Source organism: Pleuronectes platessa, chromosome 8, assembly GCF_947347685.1.
Source record: "Pleuronectes platessa chromosome 8, fPlePla1.1, whole genome shotgun sequence".
In the NCBI taxonomy this organism is placed as follows: Eukaryota; Metazoa; Chordata; class Actinopteri; order Pleuronectiformes; family Pleuronectidae; genus Pleuronectes; species Pleuronectes platessa.
In genome coordinates, this window is record NC_070633.1 from 20,974,932 (window position 1) to 20,991,150 (window position 16,219).

The 16,219-nt window shown below is 42.0% G+C and overlaps 2 protein-coding genes across 2 annotated transcripts; both read right to left on the reverse strand.

Moving 5' to 3' along the window:
* Positions 1–469: 469 nt before the first annotated feature.
* On the reverse strand, positions 470–3,108 carry mid1ip1l (MID1 interacting protein 1, like). Its single transcript, XM_053429301.1, has 2 exons — positions 2,947–3,108; positions 470–1,815 (listed from the first exon to the last, which is right to left on the reverse strand). Exon 2 carries the CDS (start codon positions 1,715–1,717, stop codon positions 1,229–1,231), a length of 489 nt encoding a protein of 162 aa, XP_053285276.1. The 5' UTR covers positions 1,718–1,815; positions 2,947–3,108; the 3' UTR covers positions 470–1,228.
* A 2,850-nt stretch (positions 3,109–5,958) lies between these two features.
* Positions 5,959–11,378, reverse strand: tspan7 (tetraspanin 7). The gene is made up of 8 exons (XM_053429264.1): positions 11,174–11,378; positions 8,633–8,821; positions 8,462–8,536; positions 8,266–8,367; positions 7,609–7,764; positions 7,370–7,453; positions 6,846–6,930; positions 5,959–6,679 (listed from the first exon to the last, which is right to left on the reverse strand). The coding sequence occupies exons 1-7, from the start codon at positions 11,258–11,260 to the stop codon at positions 6,862–6,864; spliced, it is 762 nt and encodes a 253-aa protein (XP_053285239.1). The 5' UTR covers positions 11,261–11,378; the 3' UTR covers positions 5,959–6,679; positions 6,846–6,861.
* Between the last annotated feature and the right edge of the window lie 4,841 nt (positions 11,379–16,219).

The following is a 16,219-nucleotide window of genomic DNA, read 5'->3' on the forward strand; positions in this document are numbered from 1 at the left end:
AATGCACTTATCTGCGTTTTATGGCCCCGTTTCAAGCCAACATTCCCACCGTTTGAGATTAGTGGACTGTAAATGTCTAGGTTAGAACCGATAGCAAAAATACATTCACACAAGCAACCAAAACCCCACTGCAGGATATTTGCCTATCAGCCGAACGGTCTGTTTGAATCCAACGGTCAGAATACGTTGTGTGTTTGAGGAGAGCCGTGAGCTCTTTACATCTCCTTTAGGTAAATCCTGTGCAAAGCCCCTTAACTAAGCTTGCCTGGTACAGACCCAGGAACCAAGTCATGTCTTGTTTCAATACCGTGTTATGTCAGAAATGCCTCACCATCGTGCCCGGACAGGCCTCGAGCAGCAAAAGAAGAAACAGAAACAAAGTGTTGCTGAATGAGCCGTTACAGGAAAAGGGTATCTGCCTCTTGCACACTTCCTGTTTACAAAGATAAAAAGAAACAGAGCCACAGAATAAGAGTTCAAATTATTTATTTCGATTTTACTGCGTCAATATAAAATTGGTTTTGAAATATCCTAGGACACTTAAATGAGCCGTTGCATCATAAACACCTTGAACCATTTAAGCACAGAGACAATGGGGAGTTAACTGAACAGGGCATGAGAGAATACAAAAGTCAAGGCACACCATGTTACAGTCACACAGAGTGGAAAGATTTTAAAACCTCTGCTGGTAAGAGCCCTTCAGCTCAGCATTAGAAGCACGTCAGATCTTTAAAAAAAAGGAGGGACGAATAACAAGCATTCAATATCTCCTACAGTCGAACCTTTTATTCAAAAACTGGACACATCGATCTGGCCACAAAATCATGTTAAAATTGTGAAAGTGAAGACAAAAGGGGAAGTGCAAGTTTCTGCATAAACCGGAGCTGTGCTTCATTTGGACTCGAGTACGGATTCAGTAAACCTCCACCCGAGCACAATGTGTCAACCCCCGCACTGACAAGCAGGCCCAGGCTGACACGTGCAGGCGTCATTGGTTCAGGTATGTTTAACATGGGAAAGTAGAAGAAGTAGAAGAAGAATTCTGGGAGTGTCACTACACAGGAGTGAGAGGTCACTAAGTGATTGCCCTGGTCAGTTCACTGTCCATTGAGATCTATTCTGAAGAAAGGGTTGTGGGGGGGCCCCTCAACACATCCAACTAGTTCAAGTCAAGCAGTCCGGCTGAAGTGGGGGGGTAAAAACAGAAAGAGAAAAACAGTGGAGACTTCTATCTGATGAAGTTTCCTCCTCCGATTTCTCTCTTGTATCTGTTGGTGAGATTGTCCGCTTGCAACGTGAGCTTGCACAGAACGCCAAACAGTCCTCGGAGGTGAAAATGAAACTGATTTTCCAGGTCCGTGTGCTCGTCCGTCTGCAGAGCCCCGGTGACCGGCTGCTGCTCCTCCTGCTTCACCGCCATCTCCAGGAAGCTGGCGCCGCTGCTCATCTCCCTCTTGAGCATGCCCCACTCCATGTCATTCTTTATGGACTTGAGGAGCAGGTAGTGCTCGTACATGTCCCTCTGCTTGTTGGGACACTGCGGCACGTTGTTGTTGGCCTCCACCTCGCTGGCCGCCTGCTCCTCCAGCGGCATGTCTCGCAGCAGGCTGGGCACCATGATGGTCTCGTCCATGTTGTTGGCGGCCGCTATGAAGCGGTGCATGACGTTGATGAGGGAGTGCTTGTTGCTGGCGGAGTCGTTGGTAATCTGCATCATTTTGAAGGCTTTGAGTTGGGCGTAGTTACAGTGGAAAAGTGGAAAGATGGGGTTGATTGAGGCGGGGGGGATGCTCGGGCAATTTAGAGGTGGCTGATCTGCAAGAGGACGAGAGGAAATGTGAGCAGGCTGCAAAAACAAGCTACACAGATCAGCTCAGGTCACTTCTATGAATATTTAGACTTAGTGTCACTTCCTCAATGTTTACACCCAACAACAACCACTGTTTATAAACAACCCTAATGCAACCAACACAAACATTTTGTTTCCCCAATTGGATCCACAGCTTTAGTCCCCCATTGTGAAAGCTGTCCCCTGCTAACAGGTATTTTGGACACAGCCTCACTAGCAGCTGAGCACATGAAGGCTACTTGACGTTCACACACTGATCTAGAGTCTGCACTCTGCAGCATTAAACTAACTTCCCGTGCACGGTGCTGCAGCTGAAGAGCCTTCACCAACAGGTCGAATAGAAAATGAAAATAAGAAACTAAAGTGGCCGATGGAAGCATTTTGAATACGAGGCACACGACCAGGGAAAGTCACTGGACGATGTTCTAACACTTAAGTATTAAATCATAAAAAGGTTAACGGGTTTAATATTAGCAAACGGCTACATTAGCATTCAGTTTATCATAAGGCTAGCGGCCGATGATAAAAAGGCCCAACGTTAACGTGGGAGCTGGACAGGAACAGTCTGTCCTGCGCGTCTGTAACGTTAACAGACAGAATTCATTTAACCGGAAACCCAATTGTTTGTCTGTAAATGTATTAGTTTCTCCTGAAGTCCCGGATTGAAGCTGAGGAAAGTCAACCAGCAACTGGACGTAACCGGATGTTGTTGCTCTAATTTTAATTAAAACATTCATTCCAATTTGAAGTTTTTGTAATTTCTCACCTCCGTGATATAGAAAATGGCATCGAGTGTCTTCCACCCTGGACACACACACACACACACACACACACATACATCCCCACACGCGCACCCACACCCACACACCAGGAAATATGACCAAACAGATGCAGCTTGATTCTCATCATCTGCTAATAACTGATAACACATCAGCAGCACCCCCACCACCACCACCACCACCACCACCACATCTGGATCACTTCTCCATCCACATCGTGTGGCCTCGGATCCGTCAAACAACGTGACCTTGGATTCCTCCGCCCGGACGGAGCAGCGAGAACTCGCCGCTGAGGCTTCGAGTGAAAACAGAACTGACCTGAACCACGAAGTGGAGCTGAGGGAAAATCAGATCGAATCTTCTCAGACTCTGAGCATCATCCGCCGGGAAGCAACACACTTATCTCCCCCGGCTTCCTCTCAGCTGGACGCGGCTTTTATACCACACGCGCCGGGGCTGGGGCTGAAGAAAGGAAGCGACCAGCCCCGCCCTTCGTGTTGTTTCCCCGCAGAGCCGATTGGACAGCGTGGAGAGGGATGGGCGTTTCCAGACGAGCACCTCATCCGTATCCGACCAATGGCAACGCGCATGGCAGCTGTCAGTCAAACGGGCTTTCCCCCAAGGTGTGTGGTGATTGGATTCTTCTGTCTTCCGGTTCCGTTTGTTGCCTGAAGGCAAACGATGAAAGTACGCAGTTATTATATTTTACAGGTTTTTTCCTCCAATTTAATCTTTCGATCTTTCGTTTTATTGCGTCAGAAAAGTAGATTTTGAGCTCTTTTTTTATTCCGCTTGTATTTCATCATTTCAATGGAGTCAAACTGTTTCTACAGCTGTCTCAGTTTATTAGTGCACCAGTACTGCCCCCTGGTGGACCGATGGCGTTCATTGAAATCCTTTTCTATTTAATTACTGAATCTAAATTATTTCGTCACTTTTAACAACAATACAAATTATTCTATTGTTCGTTTTTTTTGGTGATCTGTCTTGTCTTATTTGTTTTAATCTTAATAATATTGGCCGTTTGTTCTATTTTTGTTCTATCAATCTGTCTGTCTATATCTATCTCAAAGCATTATTACACAACATACAGATTTAAAGGTGGATATCTCAAACAACCCAAATTTGCCTTTTTAAAATGTGTGTAAACTTTGAGTCTTAAGCTGCAGTAAAAACGAATCATCTATCCAGAAGAAATACTTTTGTAAATCTGATGTATTTTAAAGCCAAGAGTAGCAGGTGGAAAGTGTCTCAGTGACGAGCACCTCTACCATACAGGTGACTCCCTGTGAGGCTGCATGTTGCAGGGTCACAGCAGCTCTGACCTGCTCTAAGAATAGACACAGTGTTTACAGATTGTCTGAACTCTGTATAAGTGAGTTACACAGGGTCATTAGAACACTCACCTTTGTGTTCTCTTTGATAAAGTAGGTTGTTATTCTCTGGAGTTGTGAGGGACATTGGTATTTACTTTTCTGAGAAGCTGTTAGTGGAACGTGACACTGCGGCTCAACACGTTACACTATGGTTGGTTGATGCTTCACAAACAACAAACCAACACTGATTTAGGAAACAGTGCTTTTGCTGTTGGTGCGACACAATGGGCGGTGTGGCCTAGGGGGGAGAGTGGGCGATCTCCAACAACAAGGTTGCCAATTCAATCCCCACTCTTCCCCATCTGCATGCCGAAGTGTCCTTGGCAAGATACTGAACCCCTAAATGGCCCCTCATAAATGTTGAGTGTACTACTTGTAAGTCGCTTTGGACAAAAGCGTCGGCTAAATGACATGTAATGTAATGTAACTTCATGGGAATCTGCAACATCAGAAGAAAATTCCCAACACTTATGTCTTTCTGTAACTTAAAGCCCATTCAGTAATCATTCTCATCCTTGATTCACAGAGACTGCTCATGTTAATTCATGTTTAGCTGCAAAAAATAAAATCAGAGGACACAAAGGTCTGGTTTTGTGCAAGTACTATTGACTTTACATAAGAAGAGAACAGAGGAGCAGACGTTTCATGTGTGCACAGCGGCAGCGCGAGTGCAAGGAGAAGAGCTGGAGCTTAAGTGCAGGAAATCTGAGCACAAACTGAAAGAGCACTCTCTTGAATAAACATAGGAGAAAATACTCCATAATGTGCTAGAGATTATGTGAAACTATTGTGAGGTCTCAGCACTCAGGAGTTACTCGAGACGATTTATTCATAAATTGCAGGATTTTAATGTGAAATAATTTGGATGATATTCCCTTGAATTACTAAAGCTGCTGTGGCCTCATATTGACACCAGATAAACTCCTGAATAAATCCTTTACTCAGAAAAGAAATAATTAGAAAATATATTTTAGTCGATCTTTTAAAGAACTGTGTGAACAATATGAACGATTGGAGCCAGTAAAACCTGTTTAAGTGTAATGGGAATATGAGTGATGTTTTATGACAGGCTATTATTTAGAACCTTCACTGTGGATCGTCAGGTATCTTTATGTAACACACTGTAAATGAGCAACATGTGCTAGAGGCCTGACCAGGAGCTCACGGTGATTCAGCCGTGAACGTGGAAATGTATTAACATGGCTGACACATTTTAATACAATATATTTAATGATATAAAAGGAAAATACAGCTTGAGGACACAAGAGACACATGATGAGAGGCCATTCATGTTCCTATCAATGTTTGAGCTGATTTAAATCAGAGTCACGATGTGAAGACTCGTGAGAAAACCTTTATTGGGTATGAATTAGATTCAGAATTTTGAAAGTTTTGAATTTAACAAATTCAGGACTGTTACAGCCTCTTTCTCTCCGGCTGTGGCACATTGGGATTAAAGCTGCTGTGTAAATTTGGTAATCGACCATATCATGTGGTATTCATAGTCTGTTCTACATTTGTATCTTATTTAGCTGTTTCTTAGCTCTGCTGTAGCTGAGAGAAATGGACAGAGAATTGCTATTTGATCATAAAGAGTATAGTTTATAGATATTGAAATTCACTCGTATTTCTGTCAAATGTCAGACAGAAATAAAAAATCTCAAAGATAAAATTTAAGAATTATTATACAATTACTTGAGCAAATAGATCACAAAGAATGCCAAAAATCATTTAATTACCACAACTACAACCACACACTGCACTAAGGTATTCTAAGCATAAAGCTGATGTTTAATTAAAAGTCGTCCTGCATATAAAAAAAAAAAGTAGATGCCTTTCACATCTTGTAATTTGAATCCCTAACAAAGCCCCAAATAACCGAGTCATCTGCCAAAACGTCGCCTTCAGCCGTGGATCAGTCGCATCCTGAGCTGAAAATCTTTGGTAAACATCCTGGATTTCATCTTTATTTTATTTTTTTTCAAGTATTTCACATGCATCAACAGACGAATAACAATTGAAACACTGAGAACTTGAAATGAAGGTGGCTGGGTACACATGAATACAGAATACAGGCTCTCGACAATACTGGCCTACACAACCATTAGCAAGGCCGGTTTTCCACATGCCCCCCACCCCCTCCTCCCCTCAGACCTTACTGCAAGTCGCACGTATTTGATTTCAGAGTGGCGACCTCTTGTCCATCTGCCGGGCTAAATCGGTTTCACAGACAAATTCACTTAGTGTTGAGAGAACCTGAACGTTTATCAGCTCATCATCTACATTGGATTTGCTACAGACTAAATATAGAAACATTACAAAATAAGGCAGCTGCAACACACAGAGAGAAACTGGTTGAGTTCATTAACTCAAGAAAAAAAAAGGATAATCTATATCTTAATGAAAATTCCGTAATTCGGTTCGAGGAGTCTTGCTGTCCTCCGAAACGTTTCCAGGTCCCTTTTCTCTTTCGTCAAACGCTGCGGGTTTTGTCCCGTTCTGATTCTCCCGTTACATTTTTCCCTTCTGCTTGTTTGTCATCGATGACACTGAATACAGGAAGTGTTATTGCCTTGCTAAAATGATAATAACTAGCACACATACACACAATATAAAAAAAAAATCACAGGAGATTTGTTTTAGTCCGTTTTCACCAGGAGCGGCACATCAGTCACCTGAAAAAAAAAAGAGGAACGTTTGGAATAAAAGCAGCTCATTTGTATTCGAACATGGGATCATTAAACGCTGCCTTTGCTTCTCGGTATGATCTGTGCTGATTTGAATGAAGAACTGCAGCGTTCACTTCTCCAATATTTCATCACTTGGAAACTTAAGTCTCACCTGCGACAGGTCACAGCTAGACCATCTCATACTGGTTGTTGGTGATGTATCGGGACAAGCAGCAAGCCAGGAAAATCCCAATGAGCTGAGAGGAAACAGGTTGAAACAATATAGAGTGAACACACACATGCTGGTCAGTAACAGTGTCTTTAACCCCTCGGCAGACAGGAAAAGAACTGATATCCGACTGTTCTCGTTGTTTTATTTATTGGTTTATTCTACAGGGACAGAACAGATTAATAAACACCAGTGTAAATGTGTCAGAGTAAACCGAGGTTATTTTCTATTTGTAGTCCCTGGACAGATGTTACAAAGTCAGCTGTCCAGATGTTTCCCCAGTGGACTGCAGTCTGTCGCCGAATCCCCAGATCTTGTTGCCATAACCGACAGGCATCATGGCCAAAGCTATAAGCATTATACTTGATTCAGGAGAAAATACATATTTGTAAATGAACCCACCGGAGGCACAACGCAGCTTAATTTGCTCTCATTCTTAAATGCATCTGACAGAGCGTGGGATGTACCTGGAAGAATGCAATCCCAAAGGAGATCCCTGCGATGATTCCCAGGTTGGCCTCCATTGTACTTGTCACTTTAGCGAAGCAGCCCTACACAGCGGAGGAAGAAAGATTTACAGAGCGGCTTAGAAAGTGACAGCTTTTGATTTAAACTGGTGACCATGCGTGTCGTCCACAGATGTTTAAATCATTTGAATACATCTCTGATTTGAAGTTACATAGAATGCTGTGGGCAGTGAACTCACCGTCGTGTACACTTCACTCTCGGCCTTGTCGAGGTCTTTCAGGGTCTCAGGTGAGCACTTGGTGTTGTCCTTGCAGCAGCTGGCAGGGACGCCCTTCTCTTGGTAGTAAGCTGTGTCTCTCCAGTCGGTGAAATTTTTCACCCCGCAGCAATGCAGCTACAAGGAACAAAACATTTTTTTACTTAACAAAAAGTTAAAAAAAACCACCAGGTTGAAGGTTTCCTTCGAAATATACTTTTGACATTTTAAGATTTGATGTTACAGTCCCTGCCTGTGCCGTCTTCACCGAGCAGTAGCTGCCACATTTGCATAGTAATATAGACTCCATTGTGTACACTGTCTTTTTAATACATAGAAGGGTTTACATGCATGTCACTGCTGAAGAAACAGTGCTTATGCAATGGTGTATTTTAAGATGGAACATGCCCCTGGCTATGTAAGGGGGAGAAGGCCAGAAAAGCCTCGAGGCATGTGTCATGCAGATCTACGTCACAATGACAAGGTCTTTCAACTTTAACTTTGCAGAACTTTTACACAAAGAAAAAAAATATATAAAACATAACAAAGAAAAGATGAATTGAAAAAGCATGATGTAATATTATATTATATTTAAAATATCCTGACGGTAACAAAGTCGACCACGTGAGTGTAACTCACAGTTATCTGGATGGCGTCCACTGCTTTGCTGCTGCTGCCACCGTCGGTGCTGTTGTAGTTCTTCACTGCATTTTCGTAGGCCGAGCCCAATTTGGCTTTAATCTGATGAAATCAAATCAGAAAGGGAGAATTTCTTTAATTTGAGTTGATGTGACCCGTCTGTGAAACATTTCCATGTTTGGCACCAGTGACTCACCTCGTGTCTGAAGATGAAGCCTGAGATACCGGCCACAAGCTCAGCCAGGAACACCCAGATCAGAAACATGGCATACTGCGGAACCAACACAAGGGGGGGAAACAGTTATATATGGTCACACCTGAGAAGGGTGGGGGGGTATGTTTTCAGGAGAGCTGCTCCTTCACTGACCAGTTTGAGCATCCATGGGCTGCCGCGGCATGTAGCGAAGCAACCGAACAGACCGAAAATGACGATGGTGGCTCCGGTCCCAATGAGGACATATGGTGCATTGGTGCTCTCCTCAGAAGCCAGGGCGAGATAGTCCTCGAGGCTCACCTTCCCCCACACCCCGACCGCCAGCAGGATCACGCCTGTGAACTGCAGGAGACAGCAGGGCATCAAAGAGCCACACAGTAAGATGAGTAGGGTCGGACACAGAACCTGAGATTAAAGCCTCCAAGGCACTTCCCCCTGAACCTGTAACAATCTATCACACATGAGGGATTTTTAATTATCACATTTATGTTGAATTGCTTTCAGCTGTTAAAATAAGGAATGACAAGTTTATGAGCGGAAAAGTGAAGATGGACAATGATGTTTTGGAAATTTTATCTCATAAAAACTCCAGTTTAAAAGGGGACTTTAACAACTTGTGATGGGATAAAGCTGTAGGTGTCTGCATCGATTCTGAAAATCAAATATTCGTTAAAATCCTGTCCCGAGCAAAAAGGGCACATGTGATGATCCAAGCCTCTTTAATGTGAAGTTTCAGCTTTCTGGGGGCATCGAACCATTGGATCAATCTAAATAAGCAATTTGATGGATTTGATGAACATATTTAGCCATTTTTCTGCAAACAAAAGTAAAGCAGATCAAGTGATGATGAGAATAATGAGCTGAATGATAATCAATCAGGCAATAAACACAAAACTACTTTCACGCAATGTTAAATATATTTTTCTAACTAAACTGCCAAATATTTCTATCATCTGAACTGTACAAATGTGATGCTTTTATTGAAGTCCTACGTGATAATGAATGGTTAGTGTATTGTGGTTTCGTCTGTTTCAGGGTCGTTAGTATTGAGTCTACCAAACAGTTTTCCTGTATCAGTAAAAGACAGATGTTTGATAAGCAGCAGTTTGTCTATTTACCATCAGTATTTTACATAAAAACAAAAGGCACCTGGGACTAGGGTCTCGGCCTGTGATTCAGTCATCTCAGCATCTTTCCCTTTCACCGCTGCTCTCACATGTCATTAGCCTGAGGCGAGACATCAGCTCAACCAGCCAAGACCAATATATCGTCAGATAAAATCACTGACCTGAACTTTGTGTTTGCAGCAGCAGCCCGAGACGGCTGTTTGCTCAGGTACAAAGATTAACAGGCGGAGCGATGATAAGTGCTCATTTTCTTCTCGATGCCACCTCGTGTTTACATTCTACCAGCGTGGAATGGGGGCTGCAGCCAGCAGATGCTTCAACCAACTGTTACCCTGCTGATTATTGTCTTGATTAACCCTGTTGTTGTAATTAAAGTTTTAGAAAAACCTAATAAATGCTTGTTCTAAGTTCCCACAGTCCAATGTCATGTCCTCATAATATCCAGTTTAATAAACATGGCATGGAAAAGTAAATCATTGTTATCTAAGTAGAACATTTATCAAAAGGAGGATCTGCGACTATTTTGATAAGGATGTAATAACATTTCCACTGTTAAAATATCAAACATTTGCTTGTTCCAGCTTTTCTAATATTTTGTAATAAACTGGAATGAATCCTTTGTTTTAGAACTGCTTGTAGGAAAACAAGACATTTTCCACTTTGGCTACTGGAGACTATACTAGCAGTTTCACCGAATTATGACATTTCAAACCAAATAATTTACTTATCACATAAATAATCAGCATATTCATTTATAGTGTAAACATTTTCTTAAACCACTTTTCATAGTTTAAGAGAGCAGGAGAATTGAACATCAACTGCTTTTATACTAAAATAGTAACAGTAAACTGAACTAGGGCAATTTCTTGGCCAGTTTGAAATGAAAACAACAACTAATGTCATTCCTCGTCAGTCGGAAACAAAGGATTTACACTTTAAGAAATACATCAAATATTCGGTCAAAGTTGATCAACTTTTCTGTCGATGCGATGATCTGCGAGCTGGACCTCACAGCTTCAAACTGAGTGTTACTGACAGAACAAATCAACCACACACAAACTACTTTAACAACAGATTCACAAACTGAATCCACGATCAGACACAGCGATCAAACCAAACGGTCCTCCGGTCAGTCGACGTGGACCGATTAATCGACCACAGCTCTTTGTTACTAAGTAGCACAACAGATGCAGATCATGTTGAATGTAACTTTGAACGGATGACGTGTGAAGTGTAACAACACCGTGAGTTAAACAGTGAGTCAGAGAAACACACAACAGGTCCACGAGCCGCTGCTTGTAAATGACACGTTGATGCTTTTTTTTTTCTCTGAGACCGAACAACAAACATCTGCTTCGACGTTTTCAACAAGTGGTTCCGTGTGAGCTCAGCCGCTGGGACCGGAGGACACGGTGTCAACACGGGACCGGAGGACACGGAGAGACACGGGTCTTCCGGTGCGGGTCGTGATTTGAGGGAGACCGTGTGTTCGCCCCGCAGCTTCTCCTGTTAGCTCGTTGTTGCTCTAGCTAGTCGTCCCGCAAACTTCCCCGAGTCCGCGACTCACCCAGAAAATGAGGCTGTAGGAGATGAGGAAGGTTTTCAGGCAGGTGATCACCGGCTTGGTCTGCAGCCGCCGGGACGGAGGAGACATGGCGGAGGCTGAGATTCAGGACAACAAAGAGACGAGGGGACGATTTGGCTTCTTCTCTGCGCCCCGGAGGAGAGGAGGACAAAAGTTGGAAAGGAAAACAGAGAGAGGAGACCGGGAGGGGGGGGGGGGCAAGTGTCGTCACTGACCCACATTCACTTTCCTGCAGGGGGCGACGTCCCTCCTCCACGCAGATCCACATCCACACCAGATCCTGATCCATACCACATCCAGATTCAGACCAGATCCTGACATATCCAAATACCGATTCTGATCCTGATCCAGATCCTGATCCAGATCCCGATCCACACCACATCCTGAACCAGATTTACACCACATCAGGGTTCGAATTATTTTTTTGTCTCTAAGGGGGTCTCTATCTCATAAAAAAGTTGGCGCACCACAAACATAGCCTACCAAGGCTAAACAATGAAATAGCCTAGGCGCGAGCAGCGCTTTTGCGCACGGTAGGCATAGGCTGTATATAACTTGACACACGCACGCAACAGACAGACACATTTTTGGACAGAAATTGATTTATTTTAATTAATTTCAATATATTATTGATTGTAATAGTCCATATATATGTAGCCCTATAGTCAATTCCCTATTAAGACTCGGCTTTTACCTGAGTTCACTTTAAGCCACCTGAATAATGTCTACTAATGGAAATGAGGAGTCCATAACACATTGTCAACTTTTACAAATAATTTATTTAACCAAAGCAGTCATGTAGTTAATAATAATGATTCGCTACCGGAAATAAGATGTAGTTATGTTTAGGCTATTTAAACTATATTTAGTCCCTGTATAACAAACTCAATGGATATGGGCACTAGGCCAATAATGACAATAGCAATCTCCCTTATCAATTAACTGCATAAAACAGCACTTCACATTTAAAACTGAATTATCAATATGGGCACTAATAATAGGCCACACAGAATAGTAACTGTCACAAAACTATAAACTTTGTTTTCACATGAAATAACAGTCACCTGTTACAAACAGGTCTACTATATTTTCATTATAGTTATAATAAATACCATCTTTTTTAAGGTTTTCACAGGATTCACCATGATGAATTCATGCATTACGGTTTAACATTCCATTTAATTGGGAATTTGAATGTTAATGTTATTGTATTCCCGAGCATTACATTGTACTGAAGGGAGGATGAAAGCTCTCTGGGAACTATCATTTAAGACGACACATTTCAAGTATGTATATCAGCTTATATGTGTAAATAAGCAAAGTAAATAAAAACAAAAACTGCAGCAGGTGATATACCTATTTTTCTGTACAAAAGGAACTTGAGGATTTTATATTATGAGAGGGACAGTTCATTTCTAAACGATTCCACGGGAGAACTGATGCTGCACAGTGACATGTTCAGACATGCTCCCTCAAATTGGTGCCCCCCAACATACACACACAAACTGTCCTGCATCCCCAAGAACTTTTTGACTGTATACAGATGCACACACAGGCAGACAAAATTGTAGGCTATAAAAACATTCTTTAGGGGTCCAAGCTAAATCAATATTGCACATTGCAAAAGAGGGACGCTGACAGGAAATATACTTGGTTTTATTGGACTATTAGCACTTCCACTCCATCAATCTGATGCTCTGCCTTCATGTGTTGTTTCTCCGCTTCCTTTGGATTATCCCTCCATTTATGTCCCTTCAGAGTATCTTGTCTTACCTCAAAACCTTCTGGAGCTGTTTGCTGATATTGGCACAGGAGCACATTGTGTGAATAGTTTGATTTTATTATTTTTTTCAACTTTACTTGAAATTACTTTTTGATGCGACCCACGTAAAAACTGTAACTGGCTTTACAGCTGACAATGATACACAAGTACAGTTCTTTTTAATTCTTTGCTTTGGGATTTTAAGCTATATTAGGATTAAGGTGTAAACAGAGAAAGTTTCTCAGTTTGAGAAGGAAATTCTCTTCTTCTAATATTAATGGTTTATCTAAATTCTTCTAATAGACCTGTAGTTTATCTACTTGACGGTTAGCTATGAACGAGGTAGGTCTTTTAACAGCTCATTTGTTTTGAATACACAAGTATCCACCATCGCTACAACTGTGTACCCATCATCCATATCGTGTTGCGACTTTGACAGAAGTTTTTACACTACATTTGTAAATTAAGATGTAGTGTAATTCATCTTAATTTTCACCCTGACTCAGTATGATTGATGCACCAGAGTACCAAAGGAGATGTGTTGGTAGTAACATTTAAACCAGGATGCTGTGCTCTCAACACATACTGCATGTGACTATGCAGTATTCATTCATTAGCAAAGCAGGACAACAGCTGGAGTGCAGCTGTTTGGTCACACCCATGGAAACCTAAGTAATGATAACTGATGTGTTATGTATTCTCGTTTCTCAGGTTTGTGCTGCAGAAAGATTCTAATATAGTATGTTGGGCATGGACTGCCTGATTAACCCCTGTAGTGTCTATGTTTAATTCATGGACACTACACATACTGGAAATTAAAAGTAGAATGAAATGTTTCTAGAATATCTAAATAGTTGACGGGGAATTTACTGTTAGTCGACTTATCAATTCATTTATTAAGAGCTCATTTCCCCCTGCTACTTAGTCTATACAGTTTATATGTTGCGTTTTATTTACATTGTATATATTGGTATATTTTTGTCGTGCACTGGTTGCTGGTTGTACATGAAATTGCCCTTGAAGGATAATAAAGATTTTCTTTTATGGACAACTTTAGTTAATCACAAGCTGCACAAACCAAGCAGGAGCAGCAGAGAAACCCAGCAGCCAGCAGGGGGCAGCCTCAGGATATCACATGGAAACAAGCTGCAGCAGACTGTGATTCTTGTAAGGCGTCAGAAGACGAAGAAGGTTGGAAACTACTGGGTTATTCTCTAACAATAGGTTTTTAAAGCATGTTAAATCATTCAGTATCTAAAATCCCAAAATATAAAAGTAACTTCTAAATAAGGCTGTCAAATATAGACACACACACGATAATATTTCCATCTTCTTAGAGTGCTTAGTTCCTAGTGAAAATCAACAGGCGGTGTGGCCTAGTCGGTAGAGTGATGGTCATCAATAACGAGAGACGGTTCGAGTCCCACTCCTTCCCATCTTCTTGCCGGCAATAAAATGAACTCTTAAAATTGGCAGGATTTAATGAAATAAATGAAATTAATAAAATATAAAAACAGAAATAAAGAAAAATTAAATTATATTAAATTAATTAAAAAAAAAAAAAAGCTGCGCGCGCAATTCCTGCGCAATAGGCTTCTGCGCACATGTGCGCAGTAGGCTTCTGCGCAGCGCAGGATGTGCGCAATGGTCATCTGCGCACATGTGCGCAGTGGGCTTCTGCGCACATGTGCGCAGTAGGCTACTGCGCAGGATCTGCGCAATGGTCTTCTGCGCACATGTGCGCAGTAGTCTTCTGCGGGATGTGCGCAATGGTCTTCTGCGCACATGTGCGCAGTAGTCTTCTGCGCAGGATGTGCGCGGGCAGTTTTTATTTTTTTTTATTTTTTTAATTTAATTTAATTTAATTTAATTTAATTTAATTTAATTAAAAAAAAATTGAATTAAATTAAATGAATTTGCCTGCAAAATAATAATAATCATTACAATTTCAATAGGGCCTCACTGTCTGTCAGTGCCTTGGCCCTAATAAATAAAATAGTGTGACATTTTTTATCCATGTCTCAGTCCATCACTTTGATTCAGATTAAAAGATTTCTGGTGAAGGATGTCTCATGAATGCTGCAGAGCATTAGAGTGAAGTGTAATTTCCCTATTTTAAAGTGAAAAGAGTTTGAATTGTTGTAAACTAACAGAGTGAGAGAGTGTTGGTGATAAGGATAGGTGGAATTATGCTCAGTTTAATAACTGTAAACTGAACTACTTTATAAGACTGCTCTCATTTGAAAATGTGCACGTTATCCCCAGGAAGACAAGACATAGTGTTGCATTCAGCTGTGCTTTTGACAAGTGTTTGGTGATAAATGAATAAAAATAAAACAAACTAAAAAACAACTTTAAAAGACTGCGTGAAATGTGTTTGAAGATCGAATTGTGAAAGTTAAGTTACAAAGCTGGTTTTACCGTAATGAGTCAAACAGCGCGGTTCCATTTGAAAAGATTCCCTGAATACAGTCGAGATGGCGAATCTCTCTTTTGAAATGTTAGTGACACAACTGGTGCAACAGTTATTTCACCCTAATCCAAATCAGTTATGAGTTCGGACCCAGCTCCTGTGTCCACTGGTGTCCTGGTTCCACCCATGGCAGCGTAGTGGCGTGGGGCTGGCTCATCCCTGTGGCCCAGGGAGCGCATTTCTCCGCGCTGGTTCAGGGGTAAATGATGCTGGTCTTCACAGGGGACTGAGCTACGCAAGCCTGTAGCCGCAGCCCCTGCACAGTAGATGATGTGCTTGTGTGTGTGTGTGTGTGGCCGCGGCGCTTCCCAGTTCTTCCCAGCACAAGATCCAGATCCTGATCCCCACTAGATCCAGATCCACACTTTCACACCAGATTCAGAATCCGACCCAGATCCACACTAGATCTACATCCATACCACATCCTGATCCTGACCCACACCACATCCAGACGCACATCCCGATTCGGACCCTGATCCAGTTCCATGCCACATCCTGACCCAGATACACACCACATCCAGATCAAGACACAAGATCCAGATCCTGATCCCCACTAGATCCAGATACACACTTTCACACCGGATTCAGAATCAGACCCAGATCCACACTTTCACACCGGATTCAGAATCAGACCCGGATCCACACTAGAATCAGATCCACACTTTCACACCAGATTCAGAACCAGATCCACACTAGATCTAAATCCAGATCCAGTCAAGAGTAAAGTCTGCAGAAACATTTGAATCATTTCACCTTCAGATTATAAATGAAAACATGAACAAAAAACACTTTA